The sequence below is a fragment of the Bos grunniens genome, chromosome 11 (genome assembly GCF_055505025.1).
Source record: "Bos grunniens cultivar Pamir isolate PY7600 chromosome 11, Bosgru_T2T1.0, whole genome shotgun sequence".
NCBI lineage: Eukaryota > Metazoa > Chordata > Mammalia > Artiodactyla > Bovidae > Bos > Bos grunniens.
In genome coordinates, this window is record NC_141175.1 from 63,331,834 (window position 1) to 63,347,514 (window position 15,681).

Genomic DNA, 15,681 nt, shown 5'->3' on the forward strand with positions numbered 1-15,681 from the left:
AGGGGAAGGGCTCGGGTTCACACAGCAACTGCCCCCTAGCTCCATCTGACTTCTATTCTTCACCCCCCAGGAGTGCACCTCCCCCTCCCCACCACGAAACTTAAGGTGGCCCCTCCTCTCAGTTCTATAGGAGATGCTGGTCTTGGCAGTCTGAGGGGCGGGAGGGGATTAGTGAGGTGGGTGTCTCTCCGTCTCCCAGTCCTGCTCCCCTAGTCTGCCTCCTCTTGCCACCTCCCGGTCCACCGACAGGACCAAACAGCAGCGTGGCCACCTCAGCAGGTGTGGCTGGAGCTGGTAAGGTTGTGTGCTTGCTCCCCGCCCAGCACTCCGACCTCCGCCTGAGGCTGTGGCAGGAGCCCAAGCCATCTGCTAGGCCCACTCCTGTCTCTGCTCCGGAGGCATCTGGCCTCTATCTTTCCCTCGCTCAGAGGCTGGCACCCATGGGAACTGGTCACTGCAGAGAAGCAGGAGAGAAACTCAGGCGCCCTGGCCTACACAAACCAGACCGGGGGATTAGTTGGCAGTTGCCCCAGGTGCGAGGTGTGGGGCTCAGTGGACCCATGTTACCCAAGAGCAGGGGGCCCGAGACTGGCTCGAGGCCAGACAGCAGATCAGAAGGGTAGCGGACTGGATGACCTTTGACAAGAGGACGGGGGCGTCCCACCTAGAAGGACCTGCCTCGGGCTCTTATAGATGAGGCCACCATGACCTCCGGAAGCCAGGGGCCATGGCAGGCGAGATGGGGGTGGCAGGGCAGCCGGGACTCCTCATTAGCGCTCTCAGCCCTAGGGGTGCCTTTCCCCCTGGTGGGCCTGGAGCCCGTGCCCCCAGGCCCTGCAGTGGTGATGTGTGGGGTGAGGGGGTGTGAAACAGCCCAGCAAGTCTGTCCTTTCAGCTTGAAACCCCCAGACACACGTTCTGAGTCACCGTCCTGTGGGATGGTGGTGGCTGGGAATGCAGCAGGGGGGATGGCACCCAGGGGATGACCAGTCAGCACGCAGTAGTGGGCAGAGCGTTCTGGAGCCAGAGCCCGGGTAGGGGCCCTATCCCTCTCAGAGTCTGCATGAAGGTCTCCCAGCTCCTCCTCAGCATCCTGCCAGCTCAGTGCATGGCAGCCCTCAGGGAGGCCTGGGGCACGTCTGGGGACCCCCTGCAGACCCCGTCCAACAGGGCGTGGCCCATATTTTTGGAACGAGTTGAGTTAGGCTGTTGTGCCAAGCGCTCTGTGTACCCGGTGGGCTGTGAGTACCCTGTATTCCTCAGAGGTATCCCCCCGTCCTGGGCTCTGAGACTTGGGGGCCCTGCAGGTCAGGCACTGGCCAGGCAGCTGCTGAGTAACACATGTTCTGTTTCCAGGGCCCTCCCCCACCACCTGCTGGCAAAGCCCTGCTCAACTTTGAAGGGACAGAGCCTGGGGAACTCAGGTGCGGTGAAGGGGACGCTGTCGTCCTGCAGCGCCGGGGCGACGAGCTCTGGTACCACGGCCTCCTGCCTGCCGGCTTCGTCCAGAGCGTGCGGCCACTGCCGCCTGCCCCGCCCCAGGGCAAAGCGCTCTATGATTTCGAGATGAAGGACAGAGACCAGGACAAAGACTGTCTGAGCTTCAGCAAGGTAAGGTGGGTTCGAACGCAGCCGTCCCCAGACCACAGCCCGAGCCGGGAGCCTGGGTGAGCATGTGAATCCTGGCCCTGCCCCAGTGGAGACAGCAGTGGTTTCTTCTTACTAAGGGTCTGCCAGGTGGAAGAAGGGGCACCCAGCCCCACTGATAGGTGCTCTCTGGTAGTGGGGGCAGGACCCTTGTTACCCAAGTCACGGGTGTGCAGGGCTCATGGGCCCTTGGAGGGGGCTTGCTGGGGAGACCATGGCAGAGACCCCTGGTCAGATCCTGGAGTGGGAGCTGGGCCCAGAAACCAGCCCGGGCCGGCCCTTCTTGGAGGGTCTGGGGGTAGATGCGTGTGTTTGGGCCATATGAGGCTCCACTGAGACCTCGGGACCCAGTCAGTGGCAAACTAGTTGTATTTCCTGTGTGCTTGTCCTGGGGATAACCTGGAATATGAAGTCAAGTGGGCCTTAGGAAGCATCACTGCAAACAAAGCTAGTGGAGGTGATGGAATTCCAGTTGAGCTATTTCAAATCCTAAAAGATAATGCTGTGAAAGTGCTGTACTCAACATGCCAGCAAATTTGGAAAACTCAGCAGTGGTCACAGGACTGGAAAAGGTCAGTTTTCATTCCAATCCCAAAGAAAGGCAATGCCAAAGAATGTTCAAACTACTGCACAATTGTACTTATCTCACATGCTAGCAAAGTAATGCTCAAAATTCTCCAAGCCAGGCTTCAACAGTACGTGAACGATGAACTTCCAGATGTTCAAGCTGGATTTAGAAAAGGCAGAGGAACCAGAGATCAAATTGCCAACATCTATAGGATCATCAAAAAGCAAGAGTTCCAGAAAAACATTTATTTCTGCTTTATTGCCTATGCCAAAGCCTTTGACTGTGTGGATCACCACAAACTATGGAAAATTCTTCAAGAGATGGGAATACCAGAGCAGCTGACCTGCCTCCTGAGAAATCTGTATGCAGGTCAAGAAACAACAGTTAGAAGCAGACATGGAACAACAGACTAGTTCCAAATTGGGAAAGGAGTATTTCAAGACTGTATATTGTCACCCTGCTTATTTAATTTCTATGCAGAGTACATCATGTGAAATGGCGAGCTGGATGAAGCACAAGCTGAAATCAAGATTGCCAGGAGAAATATGAAATACATCTCAGATATGCAGATGACACCACCCTTATGGCGGAAAGGGAAGAGGAACTGAAGAGCCTCTTGATGAAGGTGAAAGAGGAGAGTAAAAAAGTTGACTTAAAACTCAACACTCAGAAATCTAAGGTCATGGCATCTGGTCCCATCATTTCATGGCAAATAGATGCGAAAACAATGGAAACAGTGAGAGACTTTATTTTGGGGGGTCCAAAATAACTGCAGATGGTGACTGTAGCCATGATATTAAAAGACACTCCTTGGAAGGAAAGTTATGACCAACCTAGACAGTGAAGTAAAAAGCAGAGACATTAATTTCTCAACAAAGGTCCATCTAGTCAAAGCTATGGTGTTTCCAGTAGTCATGTGTGGATGTGAGAGCTGGACTATAAAGAAAGCTGAGCATCAAATAATTGATGCTTTTGAACTGTGGTGTTGGAGAAGACTCTTGAGAGTCCCTGGTACTGCGAGGAGATCCAACCACTCCATCCTAAAGGAAATCAGTCCTGAATATTCATTGGAAGGACTGATTGCTGAAGCTGAAGCTCTAATACTTTGGCCACCTGATGGGAAGAACTGACTCATTAGAAAAGACCCTAATGCTGGGAAAGATTGAAGGCAGGAGGAGAAGGGGACAACAGAGGATGAGATGGTTGGATGGCATCACTGCCTCAGTGGACATGAGTTTGAGCAAGCTTTGGGAGTTAGTGATGGACAGGGAAGCCTGGTGTGCTGCAGTCCATGGGGTCGCAAAGAGTCGGACATGACTGAGTGACTGAACTGAACTGAACTGTCCTGGGGACCGAGTGAGACACGGAGGGGCCTGGCTTCCAGGCTCCCGGCCTTGGGGGTGCAGTGTCAATGTGCAGAGGTAGCAGAGTCAGGGCTTGTGAACATCCCTGCTTCCTGGCTTCTTCACTTCATCCCAGTCCAGGGCTGGGAGGGCCAGAGCACCCGGACCTCGGAAACATCATCAATTCATTGTTGATCTTCAGAGCTGCCTACCAGGGTCCCCAGAAGCCTGTCTTCCTGATGTTGAAGCTGTTGCAGGAGGGAGGCCTCGTCAGGGCCTGGGAGTGGGCTTTTGTCTAATGCTCAGAAATGAATTGTCCAAGGTGATACATGTGCTGAAAAAGCACAAGACTTAACTGGGAAGGGCACCCAGGCAGAGAACAGCAGGACCCCAAGAGAGCCACTCTCCACGTGGCTCACAGTCTCTGGTTTTAAGGTAATGAATGGGGTTAGTTACCGGCTTGTTTCTGGCCAGTCATCTTGCTTGGCCTGTGTTTGTTCTGACTCAGGATCCTTGCTGGTGGCACGTGCCTCTCTCAGCCAAGATGGATTCCAGCACCAGGGTTCCTGGGAGGTTGGCAGAGCTTATTATGGGCTGGTATCTTCTCCCAAATTCTTCCAGCTGGTGGTAACTTCTTGGTTCCAAGCTCCCTGTTGGTATCACCTATTGTAAGATAATTAACACAAGTGGTTACTATCATGCCCGGCCAGAGTGGACAGGTTCCGCCTGTGGAGGGGGTTTCTGGTCAGCGGGTGTCTAGCAAAGCCACAGCTCTAAGAGGCTGCACAAACCTGCCCCTCTCCCATGTCCTGTCCTGTGTCTCCTCCTCCAGTCTCTCCCCGCACACAGTTGTAAACACAGAGCTAGGTTCCAGCTCACTGTGAGCCTCTCCTCTGCTCAGACTAGAGCTTAGCTGTGGTGCCAAGCACTGTGCAGGGATGTGAGAACCCCGTGCTCCATTTTGAGCAAAATTGGCCTGTTCTGTGCAGGCCGTTCCATTGTTCAGCCCAAAGGTGAATGATCTCTTTTCATTCACGTTTAACTCTCTCCACTTCCCTTCCATCAGGGTGTTCATTGCGATTGTCACCCGGCCCTGCAGCTTCCCTGAAAGCAGCATTAGGCGTCCCCCTCTGAGGTTGGAGCACGGGCTGCCAAGTGAGGTCAGGCAGCAGACCCCCTGGTGCCCACTCCCCTCGTGCCCAGCTCCCCTGCCCAGCCTGCCCTGAGACCCCTGGGCCCTGGTGCTCTGTGCTTTAAGGATCAAGAGAGCCGCCCCTTGGGGGTTGGATTGAGCCCTTGTGAGGACACAGACCCGTCACGGCTGACAGGGTTGGGGTGGGCCCTCCTCACAGCCTTCGTGGAGGAGGCTCACCAAGTGGACAGCTGCAGTGTGGGAGCCGCCAGCGTCTCCTCCCCGTGAGAGTAGGGAGAGGCCTCCCTGTCCTCCTCCTCCATCACACGCTCCGTGTGCCAGCCTCTGCCTGGTACCCTCACCTCCGGGGGGAAGTCCAGAGCCTACTGGACAAAGGACAGAGGGGCACCTGGCTGCTCACCAGCAAAACGTGCTGAGCCAAGCCCTGCTGGGAGCTGGGCTGTACCAACAAGCCTGATGTCGGCTGGGGAGACAGGGCAGGAATCCAGGGGACAGTTTCTGAGAGTGATGGGCAGTGTGGGTCACCCAGGAGGTGTGCGGGGTGTCTGGTCAAGGCGGTGGGTAATGTGTGTGGTATTTCAAAAGAGGCATTAAAGCTGCCTCATGGAGAAGGTGCGCACTCGGGTCCTTGAGACTTGCCTTGCGGTGGTGCTGCTGCCACTGGATCACGGGGCCCTGGCGCCCTGGACTGTGCCGTTGAGGCGAGTGGCCCCCAGTCTTCCCAGGACTTTGAGCCCAGATTAGGGAGCAGAGGTGTGGGAGCCGGTGGGCCACGCATCCTTCGGGCTGCTCTTCCAGGACTTTCTCTTCAATCCACGGACTGACATGGAGAGTTGGAGATGGCAGGGCACACTTCCTGGTGAAGACCTTGCTATGGCCCGGCCGTGTTCCCCACCGTGTTCACACAGGTGTGTCACCAGCACCCACTCCACACCCCTTAAGTTAGGGCACAGCCTGCTTGTCCAAGCACCTGCCCGTTCTCCTCTCTCTCCTCCAGCCGCTACTCCCCCCGCCCCCATCCCTGCCACCCTGCGTGACAGCCTGAGCTTCCCTCCACTGGCCTGGAATACTGGTTCTAACAGCCTCCCTCTCACCACCTTGAGTGACCACGTGGCTCTGACCAGCTTGGTTTTGCCTCCAGGGAGTGTTTTGCTGTTTGGATATGTTCCTTTCTGGACTCAGCAAGGAAAGAAGGAGTGTCTAAAATCCATGGATGGTGCTAACTTCCTTTTAAAAAACATCACTGTGGTGAGATGGATGAGGTTTTAAAAGGCATGAGGCATGTGCATCAAAGCAAGATTCTTACCTTCGATGTCAGCTCTTGAACAGTCTTGTTAAAATTGCATTAATTAAAGTCATTCTAAAACCAAAGTCTTTGTTTCATTGAAGAAGAGTGCATAATTACTTCTCGTAGGTAGAGAAGCTATAAAAAGCACAATTTATAACTTCATAGCAGTCCCACTCCAACGAGCTGGGCATGTGTGGATGAGAAGAGTCAAGGTGACAGCAGAGCAGTATCCCGCTCTGCCAGCCCGTTCCTCCGGACTGGCACCCGTAGTGCCCTCCATGTGACGGGAGGGGCTGGGCTGGTTTCTCTGAGCCGGCCAAGCCCATTTAAAGCCCCACTCATGTCCTGACTCCGGCAGATGCCCCTCCTGCTGGCAGCTCCACAAAACCCTCCTCACGGTCTTCCTCCACCTCTGAGTGTTTACTGGTCCTTCCTCAATGAGGAGATTCTCTGCTTTGTGAATTGGCCCAGCATTAATCCCAAAGCAAGTTCTGATAGAAATCAAATGTATTCAGAGTTTCAGCTCCTGAGTGAGATGGGATTCAAATTGTGACACCTTCACTTTTATCTCTTACTTTGGGTCATTTAGGGCTTCCCTGGTAGCTCAGATGGTGAAGAATCTGCTTGCAGTGCAGGATACCCACGTTCAATCCCTGGGTCCAGAAGATCCCTTCGAGAAGGGAATGGCAATCCACTCCAATATTCTTGCCTGGAGAATTTCATGGGCAGACCATGGAGTCACAAAGAGTTGGACACAACTGAGCAACTAACACTTTTACTTTCACTTGAATCATTTACTTCACCTCTGAGTATCTTTTTTGACTATAAAATGGAATTGATAGGATTCAATGAACAAAGGCATTTTGGGAACCAGCCTCAAAACAGGCACCAATCGGGGGCTCGCCTTTCTGTCCTTTCTGCCTTTGCCCAGGGCACTCCACGAGGCTGGGCCTCCTCCACAGACACACGCATTGGAGCTGAGTCCCCAGATGGGTCCCCTGCGCCCATCTCATCCTGGTAACTGCATCTGGGCAGACTCACAGGGGTGTGGAAGCCCTCATCCCCCAGGTCAAGGCCCCTGTGCCCACTGTGAGCAGCCTGGGCCCCCGTGTGTCCTGTGTCCTGAGGGCAGTCATGAGGCTCTCAAGGCGTTTCTGAAGGGCTTCCCCTGGTCTCTGCTTCTCGTTGCCTCTTGGAGACCACGTGGCTGCAGGAAAAGAGGGGCCCGAGGAGCTCAGAGGCCCCTGGAAGGGCAGGTTCCCCATGTGTGATCCACCCCACAGTGCATTTAGGAAATGGTCCAGCCCCCAGGGCTAGTCTTCTTGGAGCTGCTGTGGGAACTTTCTGGGTGTGGGCCAGGCCCTCAGTGTGTGAGACGTCCCTTTGACAGGGTGCTGGGGACAGTGTACTCAGCCAGCCACACTGTGGTGTCCAGGACTTCAGTGCAGGCAGAGACCCCAGTCTCCTGGCAGGTCAGAGAGGAAAAGCCTCAGGCCTGGGCTTCCTAACAGATTCATCTGTCTGCAGCTTGGCTTTTCCCCGGCAGGAGTCATGCACAGACAGGAGTGTGTGTATGTATGCTTCATTGCTCAGTCGTGTCCGACTCTTTGCCATCCTATGGACTGTAGCCTGCCAGGCTCCTCTGTCCATGGGATTCTCTAGGCAAGAATGCTGGAGTGGATTGCCATTTCCTCCTCCAGAGGATCTTCCAGACCTAGGAACTGAACCTGTGTCTCCTGCATTGCAGAAGGATTCTTTACCACTGAGCCACAGGGAAGCCCTACAAACATGGGAGAGTTGGATGAATTAATTAGAAATGCAGTTAAAGCCCCTTGATGTGGGGCCTGACTCCTTTGCCAGCAGGCTCAGGCTGCCCGCTGAGCCTGAGCAGGAAGGCGGTCCACTCCTCATATGACCAGTGTGTGTTCAAGGCCGCTCAGGACCACTCTGAGCTCTGCCTCTGGGCCCTGGCCCTTGATGTTGATTGAGCTTGGAACAGGGAGGTGGCCTAGGGGATCCACTGACCCGCGAGAGGAGCACTTGCCAGGGAGCCTGGAAGTGAAGCAGAGTTGTGTGTCTGAAGGTGGAAAGATGACACAGAGCAACTTTCATCCAGAAAATCCTTGACACGGCCAGACTGGCCCAGACCTTGTCCCACTCTCCAGCCCTTCACTGGTGTCCTGGCATCAGGAAGAGGACACTTGTTGCTCCACCCTGGGCAGCAGCTAGGGAACTGGGCTCCGGCCAACCTGCCCACTGGCGGCGGTTTCCGTCTAGTCTTGCTGGCTCTCATCCAGACCCCTTCACCCACTCTCCTCCTGCATCTCTGGCAGCTCACATCCTAAAAGAGCAGAGTTGAGCACTAGACAGAGAAGGTACGCCCAGCAGATCCTGAGATGCCAACTCCCTGGCCCAGGCTGGAGAGTCTGCAGCTTCAGTGGTGCTGCCCAGAGGTCCCTGCGTAGCCACTCACCTTATTTCGCAGAGGCCTCGGTGCCCCCGTGAGCAGTGCACTGTGCCCTGGACTCGGGCCTGCCCTGTCCAACACAGCTGGGGTCCCAGGGGGTGCATTTATTCACATTCTCAAGAGGCTGCAGAGCAGATGCCTACCCCAGCCCTAGGCTGTGAAGTATGACAGCAAATCCGAGGCCTGACGAGGACCCAGGCATCGTTTTCTGGGTCCTGTGTTGGTGGTGGGAGAAGGTGTGACTGTTGGCAGGACCTATGGAACTTGGTGCTGGTGGCTCTGCGGTGCCACTCAGCTCTCAGTGCTCCTCACGGAGGTTGTGTCCCTGGTACGGGTCAGGTTGGAGCAGAGCATAGCGGTGGGGAACTAGCCTCAGTGATATCAGGAAGTTGGTCACTTGCTGGTGCGCAGCCCAGCCAATAGCTTTACCATAGAGACTGCAGACTCCAGGACTGGGCCGCCTCAGGCCAAACAACTAATAGAGAGGGCTCACAGTCCCACCCATCAGCAGAAAATTGGATTAAAGATTTACTGAGTGTGGCCTTGCCCACCAGAGCAAGACCCGTTCTCCCCACAGCCAGTCCCTCCCATCAGGAAGCTTGCACAGGCCACCACTCTCTCCCCCACAACTCCTGGTAACCACTGATCCTTTTACAATCCTTTTTATGTTGCCGTTGTTCTGGATTTTGGTCATTCTATTAATAATCGTGTGCAGTGGCATGTTATTTTAATTTGCATATCCCTGATGACATATGATGTGGAGTATCATTTCATGTACCAGCTGTGTATCTTCTTAAGTGACGTGTATGTTATAGTGCTGACCTCATAGAATGAGTTAGGAAGTAGTCCCTCTGCTTCTGTTTTCTGAAAGAAATTGTTAGAAAATTTGGCATAATTTCTTCCTTAAATGTTGGTAGAATCCATGAGTGAACCCATCCGGGTCTGGTGCTTTCTGTTTGGGAAGTTTATTAATTATTGATTCAATTTCTTTAACAGATATAGACTTATTCAGATTGTCTATTAGTATTTTTCTTGTGTGAATTTCAGCAGATTGTGTCTTTAAAGAAATTGGCCCATTTTGTTTATTAAATCTGTGGGCATAGATTTGTTCATAATATTTCTTTATTATCTTTTTAATGCCCAAGGTATCTGTGGTCATGTCCCCTCTTTCATTACTAATATTAGTGATTTGTGTTGTTTCTCCTTTATAGCTATTGCAGCTTTCTTTTGAATAGTGTTAGTGTGGTATATCTTTCCTTATCTCATTATTTTTCACTTATACGTATCTTTATATTTAAAGTGGGTTTCTTGTAGACAACATCTGCTTGGGTCTTGTTTATTTTTAATCCACCATGACATTCTCTTTCAATTTGTACATTTAGACTATTGCTATTAAATGTGATTGTTGATATTGTTGGATTAATATTTACCACCTTTGTTTTCTATTTGTTGTCTTTGATTTTTGTTCCTATTTTGTTTTCTACTCTCCTTTGCCTTTTATAGTCTTGATTGAGCAATTTATATGATTGCATTTTCTTTCCTGTCTTAGCATATCAGTTGTACCTTTAAAACAATTTTTTTAGTGGTTTCCCTAGAAATTGCAATACACATTTACAACTAATCCAAGTCCACTTTCAAATGACACTGTACAGTGTGGGTACCTTATAATAATAAAATATTCCTAATTACTTCCTCTTGTCCTTTGTATCATTGCTGATACTCATTTAACGTGGATGTCAATATACATAATATATATACTTACATCTGTGTGTGTGTTAGTCACTCAGTCATGTTCAACTCTTTGCAACCCCATGGACTGTAGCCCACGAGGCTCTTCTGTCCACGGGATTCTCCAGGCAAGAATACTGGAGTGGGTTGCCATGCCCGTCTCCAATATGCTTACATACTATGTAATATATACTTATGTATACATAGATATGCATATATGTGGTAGGTAGATAGGTATACTTAATCAGATTCATTGTTGCTGTTATTATTGTGAACTATTTTTTCTTTTACCTTCACTTATTCCTTCTCCAATGTTCTTTCTTTATGTAGATTCAAAGGTTTTGACCTATGCAGCTTTTCTTCTAAGGAACTTATTTTAACATTTTTTGCAAGGCAGGTCTCCTGGCAACAAATTTCCTCAATTTTTGTTTGTCTCAGAAAGTCTTTATTTCTCTTTTGTTTATTTTTTTCTTTCTTCTCCTTCCTGTATTCCCATTATGTGTATATTACACCTCTTGTAGTTATCCTACAATTTTTGGATATTCCATTCTGTTATGGATTTTTATTTTTTTGTCTTTGTTCTCTTTGCTTTTCAGTTTGAGAGGTTTCTATTGAGACATCCTTAAGCTCAGAGACTCTTTCCTCAGCTGTGTTAAATCTACTAATAAGCCTCTAAAAGTCATTATTTCTGTTGCAGTGCTTTTGATCTCCAGCATTTCTTTGCAGTTCTTTCTAGGAGGTACCACCTGCCAGTTTGCAATGCCTACCTGTTTTTGCATGCTGCCTACCTAATGCATTAGAGCCCTTAGCATATTAACCATGGTTGTTTTAAATTCCCTGTTTGATAATTCCAACATTCCTTCCATATCTAAGTCTGGTTCTGATGCTTGCTCTTTGTCTTCAAACTATTTTTTGCCTTTTAGGACACCTAGTGATTTTTTGGAGAAGGCAATGGCAACCCACTCCAGTACTCTCGCCTGGAAAATCCCATGGACGGAGGAGCCTGGTAGGCTGCAGTCCATGGGGTCGCTAAGAGTCGGACACGACTGAGCGACTTCACTTTCACTTTTCACTTTCATGCATTGGAGAAGGAAATGGCAACCCACTCCAGTGTTCTTGCCTGGAGAATCCCAGGGACGGGGGAACCTGGTGGGCTGCCGTCTATGGGGTCGAACAGAGTCGGACACGACTGAAGCGACTTAGCAGCAGCAGCAGTGATTTTTTTCCTTTTTGGTATTCAGACACAATGTACCACGTGAAAAGTGCTGCTGTAAATTGGCTTTTTAGTGGGGGAAGAGAGGTTCTGTTTTTAGGGTCCCATCTTCTGAATTGCTGCACCTCCAGACTGTGAGCATCTCCACCTTCCCATCCTCCTTAGGCAGCCCTGGGTGACTGGCGTTATATTGGTGGACATACCATGAGTTATCGAACTAGCCCTCTTTGTACATTTGTCTCTAGTTTTTCTCTAGTTGAGCAAACACTGTAATGAGCATGCTCAGAGCTGAATCTTCTTGCGTGTCTTTGATCTTCTTAAGAAAGAGGCTCTAGAAATGTTCTTTCAGGTCAGTGTGTATGCAGGCTCTCACATTTGATAGGACTTGCCAAACTGCTGCCATAAGTTTATATCCCTGACAGCAGTGGTCAAGTGCCTGTAGACTTCACACTGACCACACTGGCTGGCTTCTGTTCATCCCTGCTTATCTGATAGACACCCAAAGAACAAAGAGGAGAGAAGGAATTTTCCTCTCTAAAGTTGTACTTTTTGAATGTTAGGTATTACATTTTAAAATGTATTTAACAACAGTTTGCTTTTCTTCCTTTTTGTAAATTATGTGATTTTTTGCCCTTGGCCTGTTTTCCTTTTAAGGTATTTATCTCTTTTTCCTGCAGTCCTCATGTAGCAAGAATATTCAGTCTTTCCTTCGAGACTTTTTCTAAGTCCTCTTGTAGCAAGAATATTCAGTCTTTCCTTCGAGTTCCCTGCAAGTGTTTTTCTAGAGTATTTGCCTTTTTGTCTTGTTCTTCTGTTTTTAACGTAGAGAACTTCATTTTTCTCTAGCCAAATCTTTGTTATTTACCTCTTATGACCACCCCCAGTTCAAGATTAAACATCTATTCATATTTTCTTCTTGGACTTTCAAGGTTTTTTTTTTCTTTTCCCTAACATTTAAATCATTAATACTTATGGAATTAATTTTAGCATATACAGTGAATTAGAGAATCGACTTTATTTTTTTAATGATCAGCCAATTTTAATCACATTTTCTAACTGATTATTGGTGGTAGATGGGGAAACCAATGATTTTTATGTATTTATTTTAAAATTAGCAGCCTTTCTCAAGTTCTTACTTATTCTAATTTTTAATTGATACTGTTTTTCTAGGTAGAAAATTGTATGGTCTTTTTCCCAGTATTTATACTTCCTATTTTTTTTCTTTTATTTCTTTCGGTCTAGTTTCTTGACCAGTCTCAAATAACAGTGTGGATATTGTGTATTTTATTTTTTTTTACCAAAATTAATCTGGCATTTTTTTTCTTTTTAATTTTACAAATTTAAATGTCTTTTTTTTGTTGTTTGATTTATTTTGCTTTTGCAAAAGCGCTGACTTATAAGAAGCCTGCGATTCTTTTCCTTTGCACCATCGGCAGGATCTCGGCGCCACCCTTTGGCTGAATCTGAGTGGAGTTCATTGTGGGCACAGGGCTCTCCTGGTCGCCCCTGAATGGTTCCACTGTTCCCCTGGCCTCACCAGCCCGGGCCCGACGCTCGCTGCTGCCAGTCATCCCCTCACTCCTCATCCCGCCCCCACCTTGTCGGCTGTCCCTGCACCTGTGGGTGCACCAGGCAGGTCGTCCCCTTGCTCCTCGTCCTCTGCCACCCTTGACTGTCCTATCAGCTTTGGGCACCTGTGTGGGCATTAGGTGGGGCCACCCTCTCTGGCCACCTGTCTCCCTGCTTCACGACCCTCCTGTCTCTACCTCTGTCCACCTTCTGCCTCTATCCTTGATAATGTCTGGCGTGACAAGAATTTAACAGGCTTGTTCAGACTTCCACGACTCTAAGTAAAGGAGTTGGATTGGGTCATATTTTGTGCTTTGATGGAGGTAGAAACACAGAAAGGATTAGTTGAATTTATATTTATTGAAAACAATCTTATCCATAAGTAATTATTAGGAACATGAATTTTAAAGTGCTCACTAGATTGTAAATTGCCATACACTTCCTTCAGAGGGTCTTGGCCTCTAATCAATACCAGAGAGGAAAAGCGATCACGGGTGAAGATGTGGGGATGAACGGTTTTCATGTCAGATCTCATAACAAGTCATCACTTAGAGTCTTCCCTTGGCATCAGTGACACTGACTGATCTCTTGGTTCTGTTTCTGTGTCTGTTTTGTGCATGTCCCTGGGCTTGTCTCCATGGGCCACTTCCAGGATGAAGTCTTGACCGTAATCAGAAGAGTGGATGACAACTGGGCAGAGGGAAAGCTGAGAGACAAGATCGGGATATTCCCACTGCTATACGTGGAGGTGAGACCCCCGCACTGCCCCGCCCCCATGATGTACCTGGAGGTGAGGTCCTGCCCCAGCTCTGCCCCCTGCTGTACCTGGAAGTGAGGCCCTGCCCCAGCCCCTCCCGCTGCTGTACCTGGAGGTGAGACAGTGCCCTAACCCCACTGCCTGCAGGTGGAGGTGAGGCCAGACTCCCAACCCTTCTCTTGCCCTTTGTGGTTTGTTTCACTAGACCCCAGGGTGCCCTGGTCTTGGAGCCCCTCTTCTAAAGAGAAGCAAGCTGCCCCACAGTCTTCTGAATTCAGGTGGGGTTGACCTGTGGGTCACTCCCTTGTCTCACCATGTGGCAGGAGGCAGGGCTCCCCTGTGGACTTCTGCTTCTCTCTTTACAACTGAGCCTGAGCCCTGTTTCCTTCTCCAAGACTCTCTGGGTTTCCCCCAGAGGCACCTGCCCCCTTCCCCCGCCCACACCCTGCGCCTGATTCTGCCAGCAGCCAAACAGATGTTGAGGGTCCCGGACTCCAGGTTTGGAGTGGCTGGTCAGCGGCCGGTTCCTGGAGTGGAGCACACTTGGGGCTTCCTGCCTTTTCTCTGGGGCTGATGGCTGATGTGCCGTAGGTATCCAGTGAATGTGTCACGGGCAGTGGCCAAGTGGGGAGTGTCCACAACCTTTGACCTTTCAAGTCCTGGTTGCCGTGGGCGGTGCCTGCACCCTGGACCCTTCTGAGGAGTCCTCGTCCCGCCTCTCACACATCCAGAGCATGAACACCAGGACTGCATCCCCTGCCCCCATGCGACCGATGAGCCAACAGAGAGGCTCAGAGCCGACTGCGATCGCAGGTGGACGTCTCTTGACTCGGCTCCCAGTGCCCCCACTCAGAGCCCACGGTCCCCAGTTCAGGGTGCGCTGCACATGATTCCCGGGATGTGGCCAGCTTTGCCTTTGTTGAGCCCTGTGGGCCAGTGGGCTCTGGGCCCTGCAGGATGGAGGCTGCTCTCTGGGGCAGGCAGCCAGGGCTCTCTGCACCTTGGCCTCCTCTGCTTTTCCAGCCACATTTCTGGCCCTTTCCCTCCATTTCCTAAATGTCCTGCCCCCTGCAGTTCTCACACTCACTCTGGATCACCTGCCCAGGAAATTCTGAGACCCTCCCCAGCAGTAAGGCCACACCCACGTACATGCTCCTCTCTGGCACCTCGTGAGGGGCACTCAGGGGCACACACTCTGCCCTCTGGCTCCTGGTATGGACCCCTGTCCTCACCTGTGCATTTGCCCCAGTGCCTGGGGTGGTCTCCATCCTACTGCTTCAGACCCAGAAACCACCCAGCGCCGTCCAGATGTGCAGAGTCAGACCCCACCGATGTCTTTAGTCAGTAGAACCTCTTCCTAGGCAGACCCTCGAGGGGCCACTCAGAGACAGCCATGGGACGTTCCTAAGAGCCTATCACGATGCCCCAAACTGGAGCCCAGTGTTTCCTCATTTTGTGCTCTGGGCCCCTGGAGGCCGATTGACTTGGATCCTCACGTCCTTGTGGACGGTCACTGGAATCTGCACCCGGAGGGCCGAGGCGGCTGCGCCTCTGCGCAAGGGGCCAGCACGGCTCAGGAGCTTCCCCGGGGACCCCTGCCCTGTAGTGAGAAGAGCTGATCCCAGGAAGACCACTCTGTGGAGGGGGAGAAGTCTGGAAGCAGAGGTGAGCAGGGAGTGGGAGACTCTGAGGAGGTGCGAGGAGCCTAGGGGTGACTCTGGAGTCTTAGAGCCAAAACATATTAGGCCTGCTCTGGTGGACCAGGCCAAGGTGGGAGGTCTTTGAGTCCCCAGGGCCCTGAGGACTGGATGGGGCTCACTGTCCCCACAGATGGGGTGGAGGTCAGCCCCACCTGCGGTTGCAGCAGGAGCTCCATCACAGATAGGGTCGCCCACACCCCAGGGGTAGAGGGGCTGACCTGACTGCCCTCAGGGAGGAGGTGGCTGGA

General features: G+C 51.0%; 1 protein-coding gene across 2 annotated transcripts in view; it reads left to right on the plus strand.

The window, feature by feature from the left end:
* SH3RF3 (SH3 domain containing ring finger 3) overlaps positions 1–15,681 on the plus strand; it is a 162,116-nt gene that overhangs the window by 77,834 nt on the left and 68,601 nt on the right. For both annotated transcript variants that reach the window (XR_015136850.1, XM_086326729.1), the window contains exons 2-3: positions 1,357–1,611; positions 13,629–13,724. Coding sequence is in view for 1 of the 2 variants with exons in the window: in XM_086326729.1 (XP_086182855.1) it covers positions 1,357–1,611; positions 13,629–13,724 (351 nt within the window). In the remaining variant the exon portion in view is untranslated. The remainder of the gene's footprint in view (positions 1–1,356; positions 1,612–13,628; positions 13,725–15,681) is intronic.